This window comes from Narcine bancroftii, chromosome 1, assembly GCF_036971445.1.
Source record: "Narcine bancroftii isolate sNarBan1 chromosome 1, sNarBan1.hap1, whole genome shotgun sequence".
Lineage (NCBI taxonomy): Eukaryota > Metazoa > Chordata > Chondrichthyes > Torpediniformes > Narcinidae > Narcine > Narcine bancroftii.
The window spans coordinates 492,275,734-492,302,535 of record NC_091469.1 but is presented as its reverse complement, the minus strand read 5'-3'; the positions used below and the strand labels follow the sequence as shown (position 1 = coordinate 492,302,535).

The 26,802-nt window shown below is 46.2% G+C and overlaps 1 protein-coding gene across 1 annotated transcript; it reads right to left on the bottom strand.

Annotated features, from left to right (window-relative positions):
- Window positions 1–5,096: 5,096 nt before the first annotated feature.
- LOC138762106 (pentraxin fusion protein-like) lies at window positions 5,097–24,834 on the bottom strand. The gene is made up of 5 exons (XM_069935483.1): window positions 24,819–24,834; window positions 24,470–24,749; window positions 12,320–12,477; window positions 7,961–8,240; window positions 5,097–5,361 (listed from the first exon to the last, which is right to left on the bottom strand). Exons 1-5 carry the CDS (start codon window positions 24,832–24,834, stop codon window positions 5,097–5,099), a joined length of 999 nt encoding a protein of 332 aa, XP_069791584.1.
- Between the last annotated feature and the right edge of the window lie 1,968 nt (window positions 24,835–26,802).

Genomic DNA, 26,802 nt, shown 5'->3' with positions numbered 1-26,802 from the left:
TGTTCTCCATCACACTGCTGCCCACCCTAAACCATTCTGGTTTTTACCGTCTCCTCTGGGATTCCTCTCCCAGAGACGGAGTGTTCTGGCCCAACCTCAGCATGCTTAATGCAAATCGGAGATTCCCACTAATGTGGCAGATGGAACCAAGGTGGTTAACAAAGCGATTACCCTATTTGTGTCCAGTCTCTCCAACGAAGAGGAGACCACAATGTGCACTTGTGATGATCCAGTCTACTTCATCCACTGTGCTGCCAATCTACACCACAACCTCCAACTGACATGGTCTACCCGCAGCAACTTTCTCCCTATTCTCAGGGAGAGGAAAGGTGAGGGGGTTGCTGGAGGTAGACCATGTCAGGAGACAAGACATTCATATACAAGTCCCACAAATTCCTCAACTATATCTCTTTCACACTCTGCCCTCTGTAAGGATTTCATCCCCTTTCTCTCATTTCCTCCGTTTATGCTCCCAAGATGAGATTTTCCATGCAAGATCATCTGAGGTCCTCTCCAAATACTCCTGTGGCAATGAACTCGGTTCTTATTCCCATATCCTTCATTACCTGCACATCTGCCCTGAGACCTCCGCCATGCACGGCTGAAGGTCAGGATTCCCTTTGTCCTCACCTACCACCTCCACATGTTTCTGCCACTCACCATGTTATCCTGCAGGAACACACGCGTTCCCCTCTGGACCCCTCACCATCTACTGCAGGCACCAATCCCTCTGTGGCTTCCTTGTCCACCACTCCCATTGTCCCATTCGCCCCATCCGTGAGTCCACAAAAAATGCAACATACCCTGACACCTCCTCCCTACTGGGATGCAGGGTCCCAAACAACCCTTCGAAGTGAAGTGACACTTGACTTTCTCAATCTTCAGCATTTGTCCACTTCACCTGCTTCTCATGTTGTGGTGGATTCTCTGCATCTGAGAGACCGGATGCAGACTGGGAGAATGCTTCTTTCTTCACCTGCAATTGCTGTGCCAGCTTCCCAGTGGCAACTCATTTCAATTCCCCGCCCTATTCCAGTGCCAACATTCTTGTCCGTGTCTCAAGCACTTTCAGAATGAGGCCACCCCCAAATTTGGAGATGCTTATTCCGTCTGGGAACTGTGACAGACAATACTTTAAAACAGATCTTATTTAAAATACTGGAGCTCTTCCCCATGCTAGACAGATCGGGGCCTCAGAGCCTTTGCAAAAGCTTTGAGAGTGCCCAAGAGACTTCACTAATGGATTGTGGTTTACAAAAAGACAACAGATGAAAGAACCTGTTGGAGCTGCAGATTGTCTGGAGGGGAACTTGCAAGCAGAGAGATTCAAACAGGCTTTCTCTCTGTATGAGAGAGACACACAGATCAGTTCTGCAGTTTTACAGTCAGTCACAGCAGCTGGGACTGGAACAGGACAATCCGGCAAGCTTGTGGAAAACCCCATTTGGAAGGTGGGTTATGAGTGCTTAGTTCAGCTTGGTCAAAGCCCTTGTGGTCTATACAAGAGGAGAGGACTGGCTGTCTAATGTTTCACTTGGAATAAGGTAAACTAAAAGGAACTCTGTGGTGACCTCAAAGAAAGAAGTTATCATTTGGAGAACCCTGAGGGGACAAGTTCCTTTGGGAAGACACTGGAATGGCTGATGGAAGTAAATCAGTCGTGGGTGTCTTGGAGCAAACTGAAAACTGACAAGAACCTTCCTGAGTGGTAACCATTTAGCTTTATAGCACCAAAGCTTGGTGTACTTTATAAATGTTAAATTCTGTGCACAGTATAAGAATTGCCTGCAACCAGTGAACTTGGAGGAATGAGAAGTGAGATTGGACTGTGAACCCAAGAACTTTTCTGAACTTACACACACATTACATACACGTGCACTTGGAATGAAAAGGGGTTTGAGTTAGGTTAGTTAAGTCAATAGTGATAAGTTAAGGTGTGATTCTGTTTTCATGTTTAAAGATAATTAAAAGCAATTTTTGTTGAAGTAACCATTTGTCTTGGTGAATATCTATTCCTGCTGGGTTTTGGGGTCCTCTGGGTTTGGAACAGAACCCTCCATAGATGTCATTATAAACACAAATTCCTGGAGAGACTCAGCAGGTCCAACAGTGTCCTTTATGTAGCAAAGGCTGAGATACAGAACCAATGTTTGGGGCTTTAGCCCCTCATCAAGGTGTGAGAAAAATCTGGCAGGTATCTGAATAAGAGAGTGGGGGGGGGGGAGGGGGTGGTGAGGGCAGGTGGAGAAAGGAGGGAGAGGACAGCAGCAATGAGGGGGAGGGGAGTCAGCTGAGTAGGTGGGTGGAAGAACTGGAACGATAGGAGGAGGGGGAGATGAAAGAAAAGGCAGCAGGTTTAATGGGTTGCAGTAAAGTCAATATTCATGCCATTGGGCTGGAGGGGGCCCAGACGGGAAAATAAGATGTTGTTCCTCCCAAATCTGTGGGTGGTCAGGATTGGATGGACCATAAGGCCATGGACAGACATGTAAGTGCGGGAGTGACACTTGGGATTGAAATGGTTGGCCACTGGGAGGTCGCTGTGGTTGTGGATGGAGCGGAGGTGCTGAGCGAAGTGATCTCCCAGCCTGCAACCAGTCCCTCTGATGTAGAGAAGGCCACACAATTGACCTCAGGTTTCCAATCACCCTCTCCTTCCCCTTTTCCTATTTTTCCTTTCTTAATTCTCTCCCTCTCCCTCTTTCATCCCTCCCGCTACATTTCCTTTAGCTGCGTATTTACAGATCGTCTTTCTCCAACGATTAATTCTACCCTTTCTCCATGTCCTCCTATCTATTTTCACTTTTTCTGTGTGTTGGCACCTGATCCCCGCCATCCGCCTTCATTCACTGCCTTTTTGTTCAGACCCCTGCCCACTCTTTGCTCTGATTTTGGAAAAGTCTCAGGCCCGAATCCTCGGTTATAAATGACCGTAAGGGCGTTTCTCATTTTTGACCTCGACAGACATTCTCACTCTTCAAGCCTATCCTGACTTCAGTCGTGATCCAGACGTTTCCATCTAAAACAATTAAACCCTGGGGCATTGAGCTGTAAATCATTTCCTCATGGAAATCAGGTCTCTGTTAAAGCCACCACATCATACTTATAACCACTGAGCCAGCATTGAAATCCATGATCCTTACCTGATAGACATGCTACATTGCACACATTAGTCTTGCTGTGATCAGACCAGCCCACTCCTCTCTTTCCCTTTGCACTTCCATGCCACAGCATGTTCCATCACTGAACTTCCACTTGCCTGCTGCTCCGATTCCCCCACCTCTGCATCTCGAGCTTATGCACCAGCCAAACCACTTTGCGAGGAAGCAGATTACGCTTTGACTTGGGTGACCCTCGTCTCTCTGTGCAGGTCCTACTTGCCGAGGAACGAACCCAAGGCATGAAGACTTGATGTGTTCATTTCCTATCATCAAACATCCTTGGGCATTTCAATCCACCATCTCACCCGCAAGACGGAGGTGGTGTTCTAAAATCTCTTGTTTGTGTTGGGGTCTATCATGTCCGCTTTAGGCAATGAGGCATTGAACCTTGGCCTCCCAATTAACTACCGGGACCGGGTGGACACTCTCTTTCATGTCTGATCACAACATTCAGGAATGACTGCACAGTATGGCCTGTATCTCATATCTTTGGAGCTCTTCCAAACAGCAATCGTTCCTCTTGGCAGACTTAACTACTGACATGGCGTCAGCTACATTTAAATATACTGTTTGTTATACACAGAGGAAGCTTGGGACTATTTTATGCTGGAGCATGAACACTGCAACACCATAAGAGCCGCATCACACTGAGGGGTGAGCATGTTCAGTGCGACAGTGTACCAATACATGTGATGTGTGTAAAGATTTGTCCTTCTAAACTTACAAGCTTTGCTTAGTGTTTATTAAGACCGAGAACATAACACTGTTCACCTGGAATGTATGTGTGTCTCTCTATTTCTGTCTGCCTCCCTCTCTCCATTTCTCTCTCTTTCCCCTCTCTCTCTCTCCCCACTCTCTCTCCCCTCTCTCTCTTCCCTCTCTCTCTCCCCTCTCTCTCTCCCCTCTCTCTCTCCCCTCTCTCTCTCCCCTCTCTCCATCTCTCTCTCTCTCCCCTCCTCTCCATCTCTCTCTCCCCCTCTCTCCATCTCTCTCTCCCTCTCTCCATCTCTCTCTCTCTCCATCTCTCTCTCCCCGTCTCTCCATCTCTCTCTCTCCCCCTCCATCTCTCTCTCTCCACCCTCTCTCTGTCTTTCCCTCTTGTTTCCTTCTCTCTGTCTCCCTCCCTTCTCTGTTTCTCTCTCCCTCCCCTTTCTCTCACTCCCCACCTCTGTCACTCTCTCTCCCCCTCTCTCCATCTCTCTCTCCCCCTCTCTCCATCTCTCTCTCCCCCTCTCTCCATCTCTCTCTCTCCCCCTCTCCCCCTCTCCCCCTCTCTCCATCTCTCTCTCTGTCTCTCTGTCTCTCTGTCTCTCTCTCTCTCTCTCTGACTCTCTCTCTCTCTGTCTCTCTGTCTCTCTCTCTTGTTTCCTTCTCTGTCTCCCTCTCTTCTCTGTTTCTCTCTCCCTCCCCTCTCTCTCACTCCCCACCTCTGTAACTCTCTCCCTCTCTTTCCCCCTCCCCCCACTCTGTGTATGTGAATGCTTTGCCTCGAACATGTGATTTGTTTCTCTCAATGACTGACCTCGCATCTGTCACGGGCTGGACCTTTTTGCCTTTCCCATCTGTGGTGATGTGTCTCCTCTATTGTATATAGTTATCATAGTCGGTTGTATATTTGGAGGTGGCCCTCCCACGGATGACTCATACCCTATGACTCCTCCCCCGTGGTCCTGGGCCATAAAGGTTGGGCCACCTTTCCCTTGCTGCCATTCCTATCCTGGGATCCCGGCCAGCAAGGTTCTTCTGTGTATTAAAGCCTACCATTCCCTCACCTTGTCTTTGAGGTTACTGGTAGTGCCACACGCCATCGTCACCAATATTACTGGCAGAACTACCGGGAGGCAATTCATTTCATTTGTCCACAGCTGTTTTGGCTCATACAGTACTACCATCAGTGGACATGCCATGTCATCAACAGAAGAGAGTCTTCTTCTGTTATCCGAGGCTAAAGCAATGCCTGAGGCTGAGGTTTGGCAGAGGAATGGACTCTAGAAGATCAGGTTGGTTCAACGCTTGAACAAGGGCTACGGTGTTCAGAGCAAGACTGGATGGATATTTACGCTCACCTGTGGCAAAGACCTCAACCTCGCAGAGTTCTAGGATTTTATTGTATCCCTGGAGAACGATGTTCAGGTACCGACCTGTGAATCCATCACAATCAAAGGTGGTGTTTCTGTCGATTGATCTGATCATTCCGCAACTGAAAATAAACAGGAGGTTATCTCCGTGAGCTTGGGAAGAAGACCTGAAAACCAGGAGGTGTAGGAACAGAAGGAAGGATTTTGGCCCAGAGTGCTTTGCCTTTCCACCATGAGCTGATCCATTCCTCCCCTCAATCCCACTCCCTTGATTTTTCCTCATAACCTTTGATATCCTGATTATTCAGATTCCTATCAATCCCTGACCTCAATGCACCCAAAGACGTGGCCTTCACAGCCGCCCCCAATAGCAAATTCCATTGCTTCACCACCCTACATCGAAAGAAATCCATTCCCATCTCTGTTTTCAATGGGCGTCCTTCGATTCTGAATTTGCTCCCCCCCTCCCCGTACCATCACAAACAACCGACACATCTACTCTGTCCAATCCTTTCAACCCTTGAAATGTTTCGCCAAAGTCCTTCCTAATAATTCTGAACTCTAGTGACTGCAGAACGAGAGTCATAAAGTTTCTTCCTATTGCTAACCCCTTCTTACAAATCTTCTCGGAAACCGCTGTAGTTGCAGAATATTGTTTCTGAAATAAGAATCGTAATAAAACCCAGATTTAGAATGTATCCTCATGAACATGTGACGAAATTCATTCTTTGGGGCATTATCAGTGTGTGGAAGTATGGCTTATAATCTCAGTGCAAAAGCTTTTGCCTTTAACATTTAGAGACAGACAAGATGGCTTCAGTGTGTCAGAAATCGGCTGAAAACGGTTAGACATCTGCAAATATGACCTTGCAACATGCTGTGAAAATTGTGCTCTCCAAGGACAGGTAAGAAGATGGCCTGCACAAGGGCAGTTAGAGGTTGAGAGAGTGTAAACATCATTCATTTTGTCTGTTTCGAGGCAATGCTAGACCATCACACATTCTGTGAAAGGTAAACACCAAAAAGCCAGGAGATGGGGCAGGGAAACTAATTTTTTTAAATATATAGAATGAAGTAATATGAAGAGTGAGGGTCATTTTTCCCCTTCCTTGTTTGAAATTGTGTCAATATAGAAGCACACGTCTGTATTTTGGAAGCAGGAGCTGAGACTTTCAAAAGGCGTCTGCGTGAGACGTCTCCTGAGAGTCTCTCCCTTCCCGTGTACGAATTGATCATTTCGCGCACAAATCTGTGCGTTCTGACGAGATTTTTATTTTTGCTGTGTGTTCTTTTGCGGCCTAACTTCTACAAGTGCGCAAACTTTTTTCCAGAAATCACATTTTAAACTAAAATAATGCAAGAAATTAAAGAAAGACTAAGTGAGGCTGGACCTGCGTTTCAGTGTTCATTTATAAGTCTGTTGGCAGAGGGGAAGAAGCTGTCCTTGGGCCGCTGAATGGTTGTCCTGTACCTTTTCCCCGATGGTGGCAGAGTGAAGAGGGCATGGCCTGGCTGGCGGGGGTACCCGCCACCCTCTGTCCTTTTTTTTACATAGTCACTAGATGTTGAAGCGACAGACAGTCCCTGTATTTATCATCCGGCCTGAAGTGAGTCTGCTTGATATGGCCATCAGTTGCAGACAAATCAGGTATGAGCTCCGTTTCTAAATGACAGAATAATTTCTTCCAAGCATTAATGACGCAGGCGAGGTGTCGCACCCATCTGTTCACAGTGTGATGATTTTTGCCGCGACAGAGATTATTGCTGTCTACTTCAGATGTCACCATCAATTCCTGATTCAGGGTTGTGCCTGTGGATCACCCAACGTGCTCCATAGTTCACCCAACGTGCTCCATGGTTCACCCAACCATGCTCCATGGTTCACCCAACCGTGCTCCATGGTTCACCCAACGTGCTCCATGGTTCACCCAACGTGCTCCATGGTTCACCCAACCGTGCTCCATGGTTCACCCAACCGTGCTCCATGGTTCACCCAACGTGCTCCATGGTTCACCCAATGTGCTCCATGGTTCACCCAACGTGCTCCATAGTTCACCCAACATGCTCCAAAGTTCACCCAACCATGCTCCATGGTTCACCCAACGTGCTCCATGGTTCACCCAACATGCTCCATGGTTCACCCAACGTGCTCCATGGTTCACCCAACGTGCTGCATGGTTCACCCAACGTGCTCCATGGTTCACCCAACGTGCTCCATAGTTCACCCAACATGCTCCATAGTTCACCCAACCATGCTCCATGGTTCACCCAACGTGCTCCATGGTTCACCCAATGTGCTGCATGGTTCACCCAACCATGCTCCATGGTTGACCAATCAGGGTCAGGTGTCCACACAGCCAGTCCAGTGATCCAATCCTGTATTTATCCCGCTCACTTCTTGACATCGGTCGTCCGCACAAAAACTCGAGAACATTGGAGGATGGTCAGTGGATTAGGCCCGTCAGATATATCCTGTAATTAAATATGATCCTTGCCTCCATTCCAAATACCCACAACAGTTAATTTCTCACTAAGTCAAAAAACAATTCTCTGCCTTGACCATCGATCACAAGCTTTCTCAATGTAGAAAAGTGAAGTATATGTTGTGATATCAATTTGTCCCTTCTCTGATATGCATCAGACATAATGAACCCTGTCTGGTCACCCCACAAGTTCAACAGGCTTGAATTGACGGAGTCAGCGTTTCCATGGATAACTTACAATTGGTTGGAATTCCCGTGGTTCTCCAGCGAGTTGCCGATATGGACCTCGGCTCCAAGGATCCTTTCTCTACAGCAGTCCTTCCTGGTGGTGATTCTGACTTTGGACACAAAGTGGCTTGTTTTTAAATCGACTCTCCACCAGGGGTTCTCGCTTATCTTTGTGTGTGAGCAGGAACTCTGCTTGCCATCCGCGTTATTGTTACCATCAATGGCTCTGACCGCAGTTGCCCCATAATCGGTGCTGGACTGCGTCGCTGTTCCCCATAAAGCAACGTTTTCTGTTGGGTCAAAATACAATTGACCCGTTAGCCAGATTAGATGTTATGCCAACACTTAGTTCAGTCATTCTCTCACCTTGGACTATAGATGAGATGGGGAAGAGATTTAAGCTTGGTCCTCTGATCAGAAGTATATGGAGCTCGTCCAGCCAGTGGAAGAGGCCCTATTACTGCTGCCGCCCGCTGAGCTGATCCGGGATTTGAGTATGTGGGTAGTCACTGGTGGCAGGTTGTAGCCTGCTGCCACCAACTTTCATCTTTCAATGGCCCCCAGGATCGAGTCCCCCACTCAAACCCTCCCCTGGCCCCTTTCACTGACCCTCTTCCCTTCTATTACTTCCCCGTCTCTCCCCTTCTCACATCTGCATTTCTCCTTTATTATATTACTGCCTCTTCTCTATCTTTCTTTTTCTCTGTGTTTCCTTTCCTGCAGCTCTGCATTCACAGGCCCCCCCTCTCCTCTCAAGCTCCAACGACCAATTCTCACCTTTCCTCCCCTCACACCTCCAATCTTCAATCATTATCGCCTTTGGTCTGCTGACCTGTACTTCCTGCCGCCTGTCTCTCCCTCCCTTCTTCCCCGCCCTCTGTTTCTTCCTCCCCGCTGCCTGTCTCTCCCTCCCTTTCTCCCCACCGTCTGTCTCTCCCTCCCTTTTTCCCCACCACCTCTCACTCCCACCCTTCTTCCCCGCCACCTGTCTCTCCACCGCTGCCTGCCTATCCCTCCTTTTTCCCCGCCGTATGTCTCTCCCTCCCTTCTTCCCCACCGTGTATCTCTCCCTCCCTTCTTCCCCGCCACCTGTCTCTCTACCACTGCCTGCCTATCCCTCCTTCTTCCCCGCCGTGTGTCTCTCCCTCCCTTCTTCTCTGCTGCCTGTCTCTTCCTCCTTTTTCCCTGCCACCTGTCTCTCCCTCCTTTTTTCATTGCCACCTGTCTCTCCTTCCCTTCTTCCCCACCATGTGTCTTTGTCTCCCTTCTTCTCTGCTGCCTGTCTCTCCCTCCCTTCTTCCCTGCCACCTGTCTCTTCCTCCTTTTTCCCTGCCACCTGTCTCTCCCTCCTTTTTTCATTGCCACCTGTCTCTCCTTCCCTTCTTCCCCACCATGTGTCTTTCTCTCCCTTCTTCTCTGCCACCTGTCTCTCCCTCCCTTCTTCCCTGCCATATTAACACCGCCCAAGCCCATGTTATGTGACGATAAACTCGTGATTAGCAAGGCCACTCTTCACCATTTTGAACTTCTTTCTCTATCCCACCTGAAACAATTAAACTCATGAACATTGAGCTGTAAATCCTATGCCCCTGGCAGCCACGTTTCTGGAATATCCACAATGTCAGAACTGCGGTTAATGATCCAGGACCTAATCCATTTGCCTTACCGGCAAGACCACGTACATTGCACATACGTCTCACCATGAACACTCCTGTGCTTCCTTTCACACACCCCTGCCACAAATGTTCCACAGCCTCAACCTTTCCTGGCATACTGCTCAGATCCCCACACCACTGAGACTCCAGTTAATGCCCTCCCAAGAAGCACCAGCAAAGCAATCTGCAAGGATATTGGTTAACCTTCAGCTTCAGCCAACTTATGGCCTAACGATCCTCTTATCTCAGCCACAAGATGGAGTTTGATCGAAAAGCCATACATTTCACGTTCGTCCACTCCATCATATAGGCTCAGTGGATGATCCCCCTGGCATGTCCTGTCTGAGCACAGCTGTGATATTTTCCCTGACGAGCAATAGAACTACTCACTCATTTGTTTCCCTATTCTATCACGTCTGAAGTATAGAACATTGGGCTGCCAGTCCTGGGCTTCCTGCAACCAAGTTTCTATAATCACCATAATGTGTTACTGCCATGTGTTAATTCCTGCTCTCAGCTCATCTCAATCTCCTACAATATTCATTGAAATAGATGCACCTGAAACCAGGTCCCCAAGTACGGCCATTTGATTGCAGTAATAAAATAATCATTTTCCTCCTCCGCTCCATTTCCATACTCTGGTTCCCACCTCTCCGCAAATCAAATTTAAACACCCCGCTGCAGCACGAGCAAACCTTCCACAAGGATATTAGTCCTCCTTCAGTTCAGATGCTAATCGCCCCATTGAAGCAGGTCCCACCTTCCGTGGAAGAGAGGCCAGTGATCCAGAAACCTGAAGACCACCCTCCTTCACTATCTCTTCTGCCTTGTGTTAAGCTGCATTATCAACATAGTTCTAACCTTACCAGCACGTGGCATGGGTTGCAACCCTGGGATCACAACCCTGGAGGTCCTGTTCTTCAGCTTTGCGCCTAACTTCCTAGTCTCCCTTTCCAGGACACATTCACCCTTTCCGATCCACATCATTGGTCTCTACTCGGACCACAGCTGGCTGTTCAACGTCCGTCCGAGAATGTGTGAATCCGATCTGAGATATCTCTGACCCTGGTACCAGGGAGGCAACAGGACATCTGGGATTCTTGATCTCTCCCACTGAACCTCCTGTCTGCTCCCCTAACGATGGAATCCCCTATCACTACAGATCGCTGCTTTTTCTCCCGTCATCACAAGTCAAGACTCAGTAGCAGAGACAACTATAGAACCATAGATCCATAGAAAATTACAGCACAGAAACAGGACCCTTCGGCCCTTCTAGTCTGTGCCAAACTATTATTCTCCCTCGTCCCACTGACCTGAACCCAGTCCATAGCCCTCCATATCTCTCCAATCCATGTACCTGTCCAAATTCTTCTTAGATGTTAAAATTGAGTCCGCATTCACCACCTCAGATAGAAGCTCATTCCACACTCCCACCACTCTCCATGGTGTATCCCTGCTCGGTTATTCCCCAACAATATCCAAAGTGGTATACCTTATATTGAGGGTAACGGCAACGTGTGCCCTGCACTGCCTGCCTATCTCCTGCCTATCACCCACCTCCCTTCCTTCTGCCTCATTGTGTGAGAGTGTCCCTTTAACTCCTGCCCATCAGCCCCTCAGCCTCATGTCTGATCAGGAGTTCGTCCTTCTCCAGCTGCAATTCCCTAACTCAGTTTGTGAGGAGCTGCAGCTGGATGCACGTCTCACGGATATAGACGTGGCAAACCACATGTTAGTGTGCATCACCGTTTTAGACAATGAGTTGTTTCATCCGGGTCCTCATTATTTATGACCAGAACAGGTGGGCACGGTTCTTCAGGGCTGATCATGACATCCTGGAATTATGGCTTATTAACGCCAGAGGGTGTCTGTACCACATGAATGGAGGAACAGCAGGGGTCAGAATTTTATAGCAGAGTTGTGGGTGCCTGGAATGCCTTGCCAAGGGTGGGGGAGGATGAGACTCTTCGACAAAGAGACGTACAAAAGGAAAGCAAAAGGTTATGAGGTAGGAATAGTTTAGTATTTTTTGTAGGTAGATATAGGTTGGCACAACATTGATGAGCCTGGACTCTCTGCTGGTAATGTTCTCTGTTCAAACTATTGGAACTTTGGAGCTATTTGAAACAGCAATCGTGCCTCTTGGCAAATTGGCAATCCTATCTACTGACACAGCGACGGGGGGGGGGGGGGGGTGGTGAGTGTTTTTTGGGGGTGGGGGTGTCGGGTGTGTGTGGGGTATGGGGTGTGTGTGTGTGTGTGTGTGTGTGTGTGTGTGTGTGTGTGTGTGTGTGTGTGTGTGTGTGTGTGTGTGTGTGTGTGTGTGTGTGTGTGTGTGCGCGTGAGCGTTCGGGCCTGTCTCTCTGTCTGCTTCTCCCACTCTGTGTGTGGGGAAGCTTTGCTTTACACATGTGAATTGTTTCTGTCCATAACTGGCATTGCATCTGCCTGCTAGTCAGTGCTGGACATGATCATCTGTCCCAGCGCCACAAAGATTACTGGTGGAACCAACTCGTGTCGACCCTGCATAACTGTTATTGTTCAAATTGCACGACTCTCAGGTGACATAACCTTTGCTCACTAGAGGAGACGCTTCTTGCGTTAGATGCAGGTGTCGAGATGCCCTGAGGCTGAGCTTGGGCTGTGGAATGAGCATGTTGGTTCCACCCTTGAATGAGGGTGTAGAGAAAGAGTAAACAAATATTTACGCCTACCTGCACCAGCTTGCGTCAGGTCCCTTATTGCAAAGACCTCAACCTCGCAGATTTCCAGGATTTTATCACGTCCTGGGAGAATGATGTTCACGTACCGACCAGTGAATCCTTCACAATCAAAGGTGTTGTTTGTGGACACTGAGTGGACGATTCCACAACTGAAAATTAAACAGTAATTTATTGTGGTGAGTATCGATCCGGGTTCAATTTTAATATTTAAGAAGAGACCAGAAGATACAAGAGCAGAAGTCTGCGATTCAACCCTCGAGCCACTCGCAATCCCATCATGAGCTGATCCATTCTCACCTTCAGTCTCCCTCCACTTCCTTCTCGCCACCAATGTAAAATGCTATTTCAGTTCCTCTGCTATTCCCTTGTGTAATATTTTTCCAGTGTCCTTTTGTATTTTTATTTTAAACACTTCATACACTTAATAAAACTTTTGGTATCTTTCTTGATAATATTTCCTATATTCCTTTCAAAGTCCATCTCTCTTTTCCTAATGACTTTCCCTTCTCTAAGCTTTAAAAAAAAAACCCAGTCTTGTTACTTCCCACGACTTGGTTTCTATTTGTCTTTTCTTTCTTCTTCTGTTACCTTGGCTATGACTTATCTGGTCAAGCGCATTTCTCAGCTACATTAAATTAAATTAAATTAAATTAAATTAAATTAGATCAGCCATGATCGTATTGAATGGCGGAGCAGGCTCGATGGGCCATTTTTGGCCTACTCCTGTTCCTACTTCCTATGTTCCGATGTTCCTATCTCCCTCCCTTCCCACACACATTTCTTCACCCATCCCCACCAGCCCTACGATACATTTAACTCTGCAATTTCCCTCCCTTCCAACGGGCTCACACCACGAGTAACATCTCTACTTTCCCCCTCCCCTCACTCCACAACTCCACTCTCTCAGTGACTCCCACGTGCTAAACACACGCATACACCCCTCTCTCTCTACAATTTAAGAGCCCAAATTCCTCCCGACATGTGAAGTTAGAATCAATCTGCAAATCTGTGTGGTTTACAAACGTAATGCGATGTTCCTTGACATTCAAGAGATGGGACCTCAGTTGGTGGTGTGATGCACCTTCACTCCATCTCCCAAAACATTTAGGATCTCTCAATGGCCAGCCACTTTAAATCCAGTTCTCATTCCCACGCCGGCAAGGCTGTCCATACCCTACCACGCTACAAGGTTGAATTTATCCGCAAAGTGGAGGAATAGCAGTTTAGTTGCCTCCAACCAGAGGGTATCAACATAGACTTCTCCAGTTTCCGGTAACATCGCCCCTTGTTTTCTCAATTCTCACTCGCTGTCTCGTATATTAAGGTCCCCATTCCTCCTTCTCGTTATCACCTCCGCCCTCTCTACCCACCCGTCACGCCCACCTTCCCCTTTTCTCCTTCGTTCCTGCTTCTCTCCGATCCATTTATCGAAGTGCATCTTTCCCAGCCCTCTCTTCCCCCTACTTTCACTTTTTCGATTCTTACTTTTCTCGTTTGCTCTTACATATGGCACCAGCACCTCACTCAACTGCCTCGACCTGCAGCATACTCCATCTACCCCACCACCCTCTATGTTACGTTTATAAAATGCAAAGTGTCATCTCGTCACAGATGTGGAATTAAAAGGCATTTATCTTCTGACCTAGCCAGTGTCTGCCCAATACAGCTGCCAAATTTCTGCATCCGATTGGAGTTCAGCTTGTAAATTGGAGAATTCACTTCTGGCCGAGAATTAATGATGTAGTTGATGCATCAGGACGATCTGGTCGTGGTGTAATTGTTGTTAATAAGAGGGAGACTATTTGTTTATGCGCCCATGAATTTATGATTGGAGTTTGTGCCTCAAGATGGACAGAGGTCGATTGCAAAAGATCATAAGGGAGCTGTTGGTAAAGTTAGGGGTGTACAGGAAGTAAAAAGTGGGAAATCTCTAAAATGCATATAGTTTAATGCAAGGAGCATTGTAAGGAAGGTGGAAGGTGTGGATCGACACTTGGAAGTATGACGTGGTAGCAATTAGTGAAACATGGTTACAGGAGGGATGTGACTGGCAGCTAAATATTCCTGGATTTAGTTGCTTTAGGTGTGATCGAACTGTGGGGGGGGGGGGGGGGCAAGAGGGGGTTGGGTTGCACTACTAGTTAGAGAAAATATTAGTGGTGCTTAGGTGTGATAGAATAGAAGGCTCGTCCAGGGAGGCTATTTGGGTGGAATTGAGGAATGGGAAAGTTACAATTATCGGGGTGTATTATAGACCACCGAATGGGGAACACGAATTAGAGGAACAAATTAGTAGGGAGAGAGCAGATATTTGTAATAAGCACAGGGTAGTGATTGTGGGGGATTTAAATTTTCCAAATATTGATTGGGAAACCCATTCCGTGAAAGGGCTGGATGGGTTGGAGTTTGTAAAATGTGTGCAGGATAGCTTTTTACATCAATACGTGGAGGTACCAACTAGAGAGGGAGCTGTGTTGGATTGACTGTTGGGGAATGAGATGGATCAGGTGACGGGTATGTGTGGGGGAGCACTTTGGGTCCAGTGATCATGGTGCCATTAGCTTCAAGGTAATGATGGAAAAGGATAGGTCTGGGCCCAGAGTTGATGTTTTTGAGTGGGGAAAAGCTAGGTTTGAGGAGATGCGGAAGGATTTACAAGGGGTGGATTGGGACAATTTATTTTCTGGAAAGGATGTAATAGAGAAATGGAGGGTCTTTTAAAGGAGAGATTTTAAAGACTACAAAATCTTTATATACCTGTTAGGTTGAAAGGTTAGGTCAAAAGTTTGAGAGAGCCATGGTTCTCAAGGGATATTGGAAACTTAGTTCGAAAAAAGAGGGAATGCTACAATAGATATAAGAAACAGGGAAAAAAGGAGATGTTTGGGTACTATATTGAATGTAAAAAGAATCTTAGGAAAGAAATTAGAAAAGCTAAAAGAAGGTATGAGGTGGCTATAGCAAGCAGGGTGGAAATAAATCCAAAGGGTTTCGACAAATATGTAAATAGCAAAAGTGAAAGATAAAATTGGTCCAATAGAGAATCAGAAAGGACAAATGTGTGTGGAGCCATAAGAGATGGGGGAGGTCTTGAACAATTTCTTTTCCTCAGTATTTACTGAGGAGAAAGATATTGAACTGTGGAGGGTAAAGGAAGCAAAGGAGGTAAATATGGAGACTATGGTGTTTAAGAAAGAGGTTGACTGGAGCTTTTGAAACATAAAAAGGTGGATAAGTCTCCAGGTCCTGACAAGATTTTCCCCAGGACCTTGAGAGAAGTTAGTGAGGAAATAGCGGAGGCTCTGGCAGTTATTTTTCAAATGTCATTAGAGACGGGTTCCAAGGCAAATAGCGCCTTTGGAAGACTACACAAAAGAGTCTGGAAAAACAACCACCTGAAGAAACACACAAAGATCAGCGTTTACAGAGCCGTACACTCTTGTTCGGCTCCGAATCATGGGTCATCTACCAGCATCACCTACGGCTCCTAGAACGCTTACATCAGCGCTGTCTCCGCTCCATCCTCAATGTTCATTGGAGCGACTTCATCACCAACATCGAAGTACTCGAGCTGGCAGAGTCCGCAAGCATCGAATCCACGCTATTGAAGACCCAACTGCGCTGGGTGGGTGTAAGGTAAAACATCATGAGATGGGAATGTGTAGGGAGTTACCCTGTACAGGGCAGTAACAAGAAGGGGAGGTGTCCTTGTACTCCTGTTAGGTAAAACATCATGAGATGGGAATGTACGGGGCAGTAACAAGATGTGAATGCATCCTTGTACTTACAAGATAAGAGAGACATTGATGGATTGAGAGGCAGGAAGCTAGCAGGGAAAGGATAGCAACAGTTTTAGTCATTGGACAAGTAATGATATGATGATGTTCTAAGCACATATCCAAGGGTATAAAAAATCACCATTTTGCTGATAACGGCAGAATGCATTCTCCGACTAACTTTGTTAGTCGCAAGTGTTACAATCCGGTAATAAAGAACAAAGAACCCTGATTTCGACTCAGCCTGGTGTTTGTCTCACTCATTCATGAACAAAGCAGACCTAACAGTGGGTCACGTCTCCAGAATGGAGGACCATCGCCTTCCCAAGATCGTGTTATATGGCGAGCTCTCCATTGGCCACCGTGACAGAGGTGCACCAAAGAAGAGGTACAAGGACTGCCTAAAGAAAGCTCTTGGTGCCTGCCACATTGACCACCACCAGTGGGCTGATATCGCCTCCAACCGTGCATCTTGGCGCCTCACAGTTCGGCGGGCAGCAACCTCATTTGAAGAAGACTGCAGAGCCCACCTCACTGACAAAAGACAAAGGAGGAAAAACCCAACACCCAACCTCAACCCGCCAATTTTCCCTTGCAACTGCTGCAACCGTGTCTGCCTGTCCCGCATCGGACTTGTCAGTCACCAACGAGCCTGCAGCAGACGTGGACATTACCCCTCCATAAATCTTCGTCCGCGAAGCCAAGCCAAAGAAAGAAAAGAAGAGACGGGTAGCATGCCGGAGGATTGACGTGTTGCACATGTGGTTCCTTTGTTTAAAAAGGGTTCGAGGAGCAAGTCTAGCAATTATCGGCCTGTAAGTTTGACGTCTGTGGTAGGTAAATTGATGGAAAGCGTTCTTAGAGATAGTATATATAAGTATATGGAGGGACAAGGTCTGATCAGGGACTCTCAGCACGGGTTTGTGCGTGGAAGGTCGTGTTTGACTAATCTTGTTGAATTTTTTGAAGAGGTGACGAGGAATGTTGATGAGGGTAGAGCAGTGGATGTTGTCTATATGGACCTCAGTAAGGCCTTCGATAAGGTTCCTCATGGGAGGTTAGTTAGGAAGGCTAAGTCCCTGGGTATTATTTTGGAGATAGTCAAATGGATTCAACAGTGGCTGGAAGGAAGGTGCCAGAGAGTAGTAGTAGATAATTGTTTGTTAGGATGGAGGCCGGTGACAAGCAGTGTACCTCAGGGTTCGGTATTGGGACTGTTGCTGTTTGTCATATATATTAATGATCTGGAGGATGGGGCGGTAAATTGGATTAGTAAATATGATTGTGGATGATGAAGAGGGTTTTCAAAGGTTGCAGAGGGATTTAAACTGCTTAGAGGAGTGGGCAGAAAGATGGCAGATGGAGTTTAATGCTGATAAGTGTGAGGTGCTTCATTTTGGAAAGAATAATCAAAGCAAGGCATATGTGGTAAATGGGAGGGCGTTGAAGAACGCAGTGGAGCAGAAAGATCTAGGAATAACGGTGCATTGTTCCCTGAAGATAGGGGCGCATGAAGTATGCTTGCCTATATGAATCAGTGCATAGAATATAGGAGTTGGGAAGTAATGATAAAACTGTACAAGGCATTGGTGAGGCCAAATTTAGAGTACTGTGTGTAGTTCTGGTCACCGATTTATAGGAAGGATATTAACAAGATAGAGAGAGTGCAGAGAAGATTTACAAAAATGTTGCCTGGGTTTCAGCATCTGGAATACAAGGAGAGATTGAGCAAATTAGGTCTTTATTCCTTGGAACGTAGAAGGGTGAGAGGGGATTTGATAAAGGTGTTTAAGATAATGAGAGGGATAGATAGAGTTGATGTGGAAAGGCTTTTCCCATTGAGAGTAGGAGAGATGGATACAAGAGGTCAAGGGTTGAGAGTTGACGGGCAAAGGTTTAGGAGTAACATGAGGGGGAACTTCTTTACTCAGAGAGTGGTGACTGTGTGGAATGGGCTTCCGGGAAAGGTGGTGGAGGCAGGGTCCATTGTGTCATTTAAGAAAGAGTTGGATAAGTATATGGATGGGAGGGGGATGGAGGGATATGGACAGAGTGCTGGTAAGTGGGATTAGAGGAGGGTACTTGGATAAGTGCGGACTAGAGGGGCCAAATTGGTCTGTTTCCATGCTGTAATTGTTATATATGGTTATAAGATCACCCAACTGTTAACCGGTCAGACTTGTGCATCAAGACTTCACACCTTTGGAGCAGAGATAAGTCCCCAGATTCATTTTGCCCATACCTTTGCATCTGTTGTCCTCATGAGAACTCGAGAATATTGGAGGATGGTAAATCGAGCAAGGCCCTTCAGACATATCCTGTCATTCAACATGATCCTGCCCATGGCTCTAATTTTGTTTCAGATTCCACATAATATGATAATCGTAGGAGATTTTTTTTTTACTTTCTAATTGTTGTCTGGAATTCCCTTATTGTAAAAGGGCTGGATGGCTTGGAGTTTGTCAAATGTGTCCAGGAAAAGGTGTCTAAATCAATATAGAGAGGAACCAACTAGAGAGAGTGCCACACTGGATGTCCTATTAGAGAATGAGACAAAACAGGTGACCGAAGTATGTGTGGGGGAAACATGTTGGGTCCATTGATCCTCATGTCATGAGTTTCAAGTTAATTATGGAGAAGGATAGGTCTGGGCATTAGGTTGAGATTCTACATTGGTGAAAGTTCAATTTCAAGGAAACGAGAAATTGCTTGAATTGGGATAAGTGGGATTCCAGCAAGGTTTGAGCGAAATAGGTGGAAGACCTTCAAATGCAATATTTTGCATATACAGAGTTTGGAAGTTTCTGTCAGGATTAAAAGGTAAAGTTGATAGGCAGAGGGAACCCTGGGCACTGGTGGTGGGGGGGGGGGGGGGGGGAGGGTGCGGGGATCTGGTTCAGAAGAAGAGAGGTGTACACCAGGCTTTGGCAACATGGAGCAAATGAGGTCCTTGAGTATAGAAATGCAAGTAAATGCCAAAGAAAGAAATCAGGAAGGCTAAAAGAAGACATGAAGTTGCTTTGGCAGACAACGTGGAGGAAAATCCTAACCATTTCTACAGGTTTATTAAGAGCAAAATAGAAAGAGACAACATGGATCACCTTGAATATCTGTGTGGTTGGCTATGTATGGATCCGAAAGTGATTGAGGAAGGTATTAAATGCATCAGTAATAACTCAGGAAATTGACGCATAGTCAAAGGATTTAGGAAAACAAACAGATCAAGGAATGTGTACAGTTTAAAGAGGAGGAAGTGCTTGCTGTCTTATAGGTCCAAGTCAGCATGGTTTTTTAAAGGGAAGATCCTGCCTGACCAACCTATTAGAGTTTTCTGAAGTAATCTCAAGTAGGATCGACAAAGGAGAGGTTGTGGATGTTACCTATTTAGATTTTCAAAAGGTTTTCGATAAGGTGCCGCATATTAGGCTGCTAAATAAGATGAGGGCCCATGGAATTACAGGGAAGTTATTAAACTAGATAGAGAAGTGGCTGATAGGCAGGAAGCAAGGGGTTGAAAATAAAGGTTCTCATTCAGGATGGCTGCCTATAACTAGTGGTGTTCCGCAGGGGTCGGTATTGGGGCCACTGCTGTTTACAATTTCTATTAGTGATTTGGATTGCGGTATCAATGGTTTTGAGGCCAAATTTGCGGATGACACCAAGATGGGTCCCAGAGTAGGAAGTGTGGTAGAAACTATAAAGTGGCAGAAGGATATAGACAGATTAGGAGACTGGGCAAAATTATGGCAGATGAGATTCAACATAGAGAAATGTATAGTTGTACATTTTGGCAGTGAAAATAAACAGGCAAAATACTATTTGGACGGGGTGAAAATTTAGACCTCGGATGTGCAAAGGGACCTGGGTGTCCTTGCGCAGGGAAACCTAAAAGTTAATGACCAGGTGAAATAGGTAGAGAAGAAAGTGTTGGCCTTCATTTCAAGAGGACTAGTGTTCAAGAGTAAAGAGGTGTTGATGAGGCTCCATGGGGCACTGGTGAGACCCCATTTGGAGAACTATGTGCAGTTTTAGGCCCCCTATCTTAGAAAGGATGTGATGTTGTTGGAGAGGGTGCAGAGGAGATTTACCAGGATGATTCCCGGAAAGCAAGGGCTAATGTACGAGGTGTGTTTGGCAGCTCTTGGGTTGTATTCATTGGCGTATAGGAGAATGAGGGGGGATCTCATAGAGACATTTTGTATTTTGAAAGATTTAGATAGGGTGGATGCGGGTAAGGTGTTTCCCTTGGTGGGTGGAATATTGGAAATTTGGTTAGGAGAAAAAGGGAGGTGTACAAAAGGTATAAAGAACAGAGAGCTGAGAAGTTGAAGGAGGACTACAAGGAGTGTAGAAGGAATCTTAAGAAAGAAATTAGAAAGGCCAAAAAAAGGCATGAAGAGGCTTTGGCTGACAGAGTAAAAATAAATCCAAAGGGTTTCTATAAGTAAATTAAAAGTAAAAGATTAGTGAGGGATAAAATTGGACCCCTTGTAGATAGCGAGGGTAGGCTGAGTGAGAAGTCTGAGGAAATGGGGGAAATTTTGAATGGTTTCTTTGCCTCGGTATTCACTAGGGAAAAAAATGTTGAACCAGTTGAAGTAAAGAAAAATAGTGGGGTGGTCATGAACCAAGGAGGTAGTGATGGCTGTGTTAAAAAAGATAAAGGTGGATAAATCTCCCATACCAGACAAAATATTCCCTAGGACACTCAGGGAGGCTAGTGGACAGTTAGTGGGGCCATTAACAGAGATATTTAGGATGTCACTGGCCACGGGGGTGGTGCCAAAGGATTGGAGGGTGGCGCATGTGGTTCCTCTGTTTAAGAAAGGGTCCAAATGCAAACCTGGGAATTATAGGCCTGTAAGTCTGACGTCTGTGGTGGGCAAGTTGATGGAAAGTGTTCTGAGGGATGGTATTTACAAATATTTGGAGGTACAGGGATTGATAGGGAGTAATCAGCATGGTTTTGTCAGGGGTAGATCATGCTTGACAAACCTGATTGAGTTTTTCGAGGGGGTTACAAAAAAGGTTGATGAAGGGAAAGCTGCGGATGTTGTCTATTTGGACTTTAGTAAAGCTTTTGACAAAGTTCCCCACAGGAGGTTAGGAGAAAAGGTGGAGGCATTAGGTATAAATGAGGAGGTAGTGAAATGGATTCAGCAATGGTTGGATGGAAGGTGTCAGAAAGTAGTAGTAGAAAATTGTTTGTCCAATTGGAGGCCGGTGACTAGTGGAGTTCCTCAGGGATCGGTCCTGGGTCCACTATTGTTTTTTATATATATTAACGATCTGGAAGTAGGGGTGGAGAATTGGATCAGCAAGTTTGCGGATGACACAAAGATTGGTGGTGTTGTGGACAGTGAGGAAGATTACCGTAGATTTAAAGGTGATTTAGGAAGGCTGGAGGTGTGGGCTGAGAAATGGCTGATGGAATTTAATACAGATAAGTGTGAGGTGTTACATTTTGGAAAGGCAAATCTAAATAGGTCATATGCATTAAATGGTAGGCTATTGAGGAGTGCAGAGCAACAAAGGGATTTAGGAGTTGTGGTAAATAGTACCCTCAAGGCTGATACTCAGGTAGATGGTGTGGTGAAGAAGGCCCAACAGGATATTCCCTTGGATCTGAGGGAGGCAAGTGTAGAAATTGCAGGGGCTTGGGTAAAAATATTTAAAACATCCTTTGCCATGGGTGAGTTGCCAGAGGATCGGAGGGTATGTATGTCATGTTGTTCGTCGATTAAAAAAGACTCCAAAAGTAATCTGGAAATTACAGGCCAGGGAGCCTGACATCAGCAGTAGGCAAATTATTGGAAGGTGTTGTAAGAGATTGGATAGCCAGGGACCGATTAGGGATTGTCAACATGGCTTTGAGTGTGGTAGGTTCTGTTTACCCATTTGGATGGTGTTTTTAGAGGAGGTTACCAGGGAAGTTGATGAAGGATCAATTTGATGAAGAATGTTTTTATGCATGGACTTTAATAACGCCTTTGACAAGGTACCGCATGGGAGGTTAGTTAGAAATGTTGAGAAGCACGATATTCATGGTCGGGTGGTAAAGTGAATTGGTCATCGGCGGTTCGAGAGCAGCCAGGGTGTGGTGGTGGAATATTGATTCTCAGACTGAAGGCCTGTGATTGATGCTGGGACCAATGGTGTGTGTCGTCTAAAGCACAGAACCATAGAAGACTACAGTACAGAGAAAAAGCTCATTCGGCCCTTTTAGTCTATTCTGCTCGTCCCACTGACCTGCACCAAGATCTGGATGATAATGTGGTCAATTAGATCAGCAAGTTGGCAGATGACACTAAGATTGGAGGCATCGTGGATGGTGAAGAAAGTTTTCAAAGTTTGCAGAGGGATCTGGACCAGCTGGAAAAATGGGCTGAAAAATGGCCGATGGAGTTTAATGCAGACACGTGTGAGCTGTTGCATTTTGGAAGGACAAACCAAGAAAGGACGTACACGGCAAATGGTCGGGCACTGAGGAGTGGGGTAGAACAGAGGGATCTGGGAATACAGATACATAATTCCCTGAAAGTGGTGTCACAGGTGGACAGGGCTGTAAAGAGAACTTTTGGCATCTTGGCCTTCATATATCAAAGTATTGAGTCCAGGAGTTGGGATGTTATGGTAAAGTTATATAAGACATTGGTGAGGCCAAATTTGTAGTATTGTTGCAGTTTTGGTCACTGAAGTACAGGAAAGATATCAATAGGATTGAGAGAGACTGAGAAGATTTACTAGGATGTTGCCCAGACTTCAGGAACTGAATCACAGGGAAAGGTTAACAGTTACGACTTTATTCTGTGTCGTATAGAAAAATGAGGGGAGATTTAAATGAGGTGTATGAGGGGTAGAGACATGGTCAAGTCAAGTCAACTTTATTTATCGTTCATGCCATGCTGACATGGTCAGAGAAGATAGCGTTTCTCCAGGGCCACGGAACATATTTACATAGATATGAGTTAGGAAATCAGTTAACACATTTAAATATTAAGATATTAATACGTATATACTGAAAGTCCACAGCACTCTATATACATCTGTACTGGGAGTTCAGGAACTTGAACTTGCTTGGGGGAAAGCACTGCTGGGTTTTCTGGAGCCTGGTGCTAAGGAATCAGGCGAGATTCTCTTCCAGGTGCACATCAAGGAACTTAATTCTCTTGTCGATGTCAACGGTCGAGCAGTCAATGGTCAGTGGAGCGTGGTCGCCCCGGGTCTTCCTGAAGTCGCCAATCATCTCGTTTGTTTTATTAACGTTTAGATCCAGGTTGTTGGCTCTGCACCCGTCCGTTAGTGACTGCACCTCATCTCTGTTCGCTGACTCCCTGTTCACACTGATCATGTCCACCATGGTCGTGTTGTCAGTGAACCTGATGATGTGGTTCGAGCTGTGTTTAACTCCATAGTTGTGGGTCAACAGAGTGAACAGCAGTGGACTAAAAACGCAGCCCTGGGTGGGGGAGGGGGTGGGGGGGCGGTGGGGCTGTGTTCAGTGTGATGGTCTCGGAGGTGCTGTTACCGATCCAGACGGCCGAGATCTCCCCATCAGGAAGTCGAGAATCCAACTGCAGAGGGAGGTGCTTAGACCCAGAAGGTTCAAGTTCCTTATCAGGTACGGAGGTACGATTGTGTTGAACACCAAACTGAAGTTAATAAACAGCATTCGGACATACGAGTCTTTATTTTCCAGGTGGGTGAGCGCGAGATAGAGGGCGGTGACGATGGCAGCATCTGTTGCGTGGTTCGATCTATATTGGAACTGCAGGGAGTCCAGTGAGGGGGGCATCAGCTTGATGTGGCCCATGACGAGCCTCTCGAAGCCCTTCGTGATGATGAATATGTGTGCGACAGGGAGGTAATTGCAGGTGGGCTTTTTCTACTGAAGGCAGGTGATATATAAACCAGAGGATATTTTTAAAGGCAAACGGGGAGGAAATACTCGAGGAAGTGTCCTCACACAGAGAGGGGTGGGAGTGTTGAACGAGCTACCAGCTGTAGAATTGCGGCTGAATTTTAACATTTAAGAAGCATTTGGACAGGTGCATGGATGGGAGAGGGAGAGAGGGGTATGGGCTGGGTACAGGACAGAGGGACGAGGCAGAATCGTAGACAAGGTGGGCCTGAAGGTACTGCTTCTGTGTTGTTCTATGGTTCCAAGGCTTAATTTCTCACTGTTTCAAATATTTCTCCACCTCGACCATCAGTTTCAATCACTGACTTTGTACAAGAGTGAAGCAAATAATACAATATCGGTTTGCCTTGTTGTTTTACGTTTGTTTATCCAACATAACAAACCCCCTGTGGACACTCCACAAGTACAACAGGCATTGAGTGAGTGTGGTCGCTGATAACTTACAGGTGGTTGGAATTCCCATGGTTCTCCAGCGAGTTGCCGATGTGGACTTCGGCTCCAAGGATCCTTTCTCTACAGCAATCCTTCCTGGTGGTGATTATAACTTTGGACACAAAGTGGTTCGCTTTTAAGTCGACTCTCCACCAGGGGTTCTTGCTACTCTTTGTGTGCGAGCAGGAACTCTGCTTGGCGTCCGCGTTATTGTTGCCGTCAATGGCTCTGACCGCAGTTGCCCCGTAATCGATGCTGGACTGCGTCGCTGTTCCCCAAAAAGCTACATTTCCTGTTGAGTCAGAACACAATTGGCAAGGGTCATACGTTTATTCCACAAACACTTGGTTAAGTGGTCAACTCATCTCCTTCAACATGTAAGGCAGAGAAAAGGCCTTAGCTTGGATCTTTGCCTCAGAAATATATTTGGCTCATCCAGCCAACATGGAGGGCTTTTTACAGCTGCCAGTAATCAATGTGGCATTTGAACTGAGATTTGGGTGTATTGGTAACTATACACCCTGTATATCAGCGATTCTCAACCTTTTTCTTCCCACTTTAAGCCATCCCTTACTAATCACAGAGCACCGATGGCTCAGGGATGACTTAAAGCGGGATGTGAGTGGGAAGAAAAATATTGAGAACCACTGCTGTAAAGCCTGCTACTGTGGATTCAACGACCTTCCAGATGGAGACCACACGCCAATTGGAGGAATAACACCTCATATTCTGCCCGCGACCCTCCTCCAGATGCCAGTAAAATTGATTTTGGAGGTTTCCGTTAGCCCTGCCACTATGTCCCTCTCATCCCTATCCCTATTCCTCTTTTCTTAGTCCTCTTGCCTCTTCCTCTTTCCTCCCCCTCTGTTCCATATCTTCCACACGTGCATTCACAGCGTCTCCGGCTCCACCGACCTGTTCCCACATTTCCTCAATCGTCCTCCTGTCTACAATCTGTTTAGTTTTTACTGTTGGTGTTTGCTCCCTTCCATGGCCTTGTCCACACTGTAAAACGTCTTGACAGCGTGGTGTTTGTCCAATACATTCAAGAAAGTTTTCTCAATTAATATACGGATGTACCAACTAGAAAGCGCTCAAGAATGGAACTCCTACAATGAATCGAAACAGGTCAGATGGCAGAAGTACATGAAGAAGAGCATTTTGGGCCCAGTGATCGTAATGCCATTAGTTTGCAGTTAATTATAGAGAAGGATGAGTCTGGGCCTTGGGATGAGATTCTAAATGGAGAAAGGCCAGTTTCAAAGAAATGATAAAAAAGATCTAGAAATCGTGGATTGGGAATATTTGTTTTTAGGCCGGGATGTGTGAAGTGAGCTGAAATTTTGAGAGTACAGTGTTTGCATGTTTCTGTAAGGATTGACGGCAAGGTCGCAGGTGGAATTTGCGGAAAGTTGGGAATCTGGTTAGGAGAAAGAGAGGGGTGTAGAGCAGGTATCAGCAACACGGAGCAAATGAGGGACATTTGCTAGAAATTTTGCCAGAAATAAATCAGGAAGGCTGAAAGAAGACAAGAGGTTTCTTTCCCAGACAATGTGGAAGGAAGTCCTAGAGGCTTCTACAGGTACATTACAAGCAAAAGAATCATATGGGAAATATTGATTTCTTGAAGGTCAGATTGGTCAGCTATGTATGGAGCCAAAAGAGATGTGGGGGGGGGGAATATTAAATGGGGTTTGCACAAGTATTCACTCAGGAAACTACCACAAAGTCAAGGTAAGTTCGAGAAAGAAAGCAGTGAGGTCATGGAATCGATACAGATGAATGAAGAGGAGGTGCCTGCTGCCTGAAAGCAAATAAGGGTCAAGAAATCCCCTTGACCTGACAAGATATTCCCTGGGAACATTGAGGGGGGATAGTATAGAAAGTGCATGGCCTTGGCAGAAATATTTAAAATGTCCTTACCCATGGGTGTGGTGCCAGACGATTGAAGGGTAGATTATGTTATATAACCATATAACCACTTACAGCACAGAACAGGCCAGTTCGGCCCTACTAGTCCATGCCGTAGCAAATCCCCACCCTCCTAGTCCCATTGACCAGCACCCGGTCCATACCCCTCTAGTCCCCTCCTATCCATGTAACGATCCAGTCTTTCCTTAAATGTAACCAATGATCCCGCCTCGACCACATCTGCCGGAAGCTCATTCCACATCCCCACCACCCTCTGCGTAAAGAAATTTCCCCTCATGTTCCCCTTATAATTTTCCCCCTTCAATCTTAAACCATGTCCTCTAGTTTGAATCTCCCCCTTTCTTCATTGAAAAAGCCTATCCACATTTACTCTGTCTGTCCCTATTAAAATCTTAAACACCTCGATCAAGTCC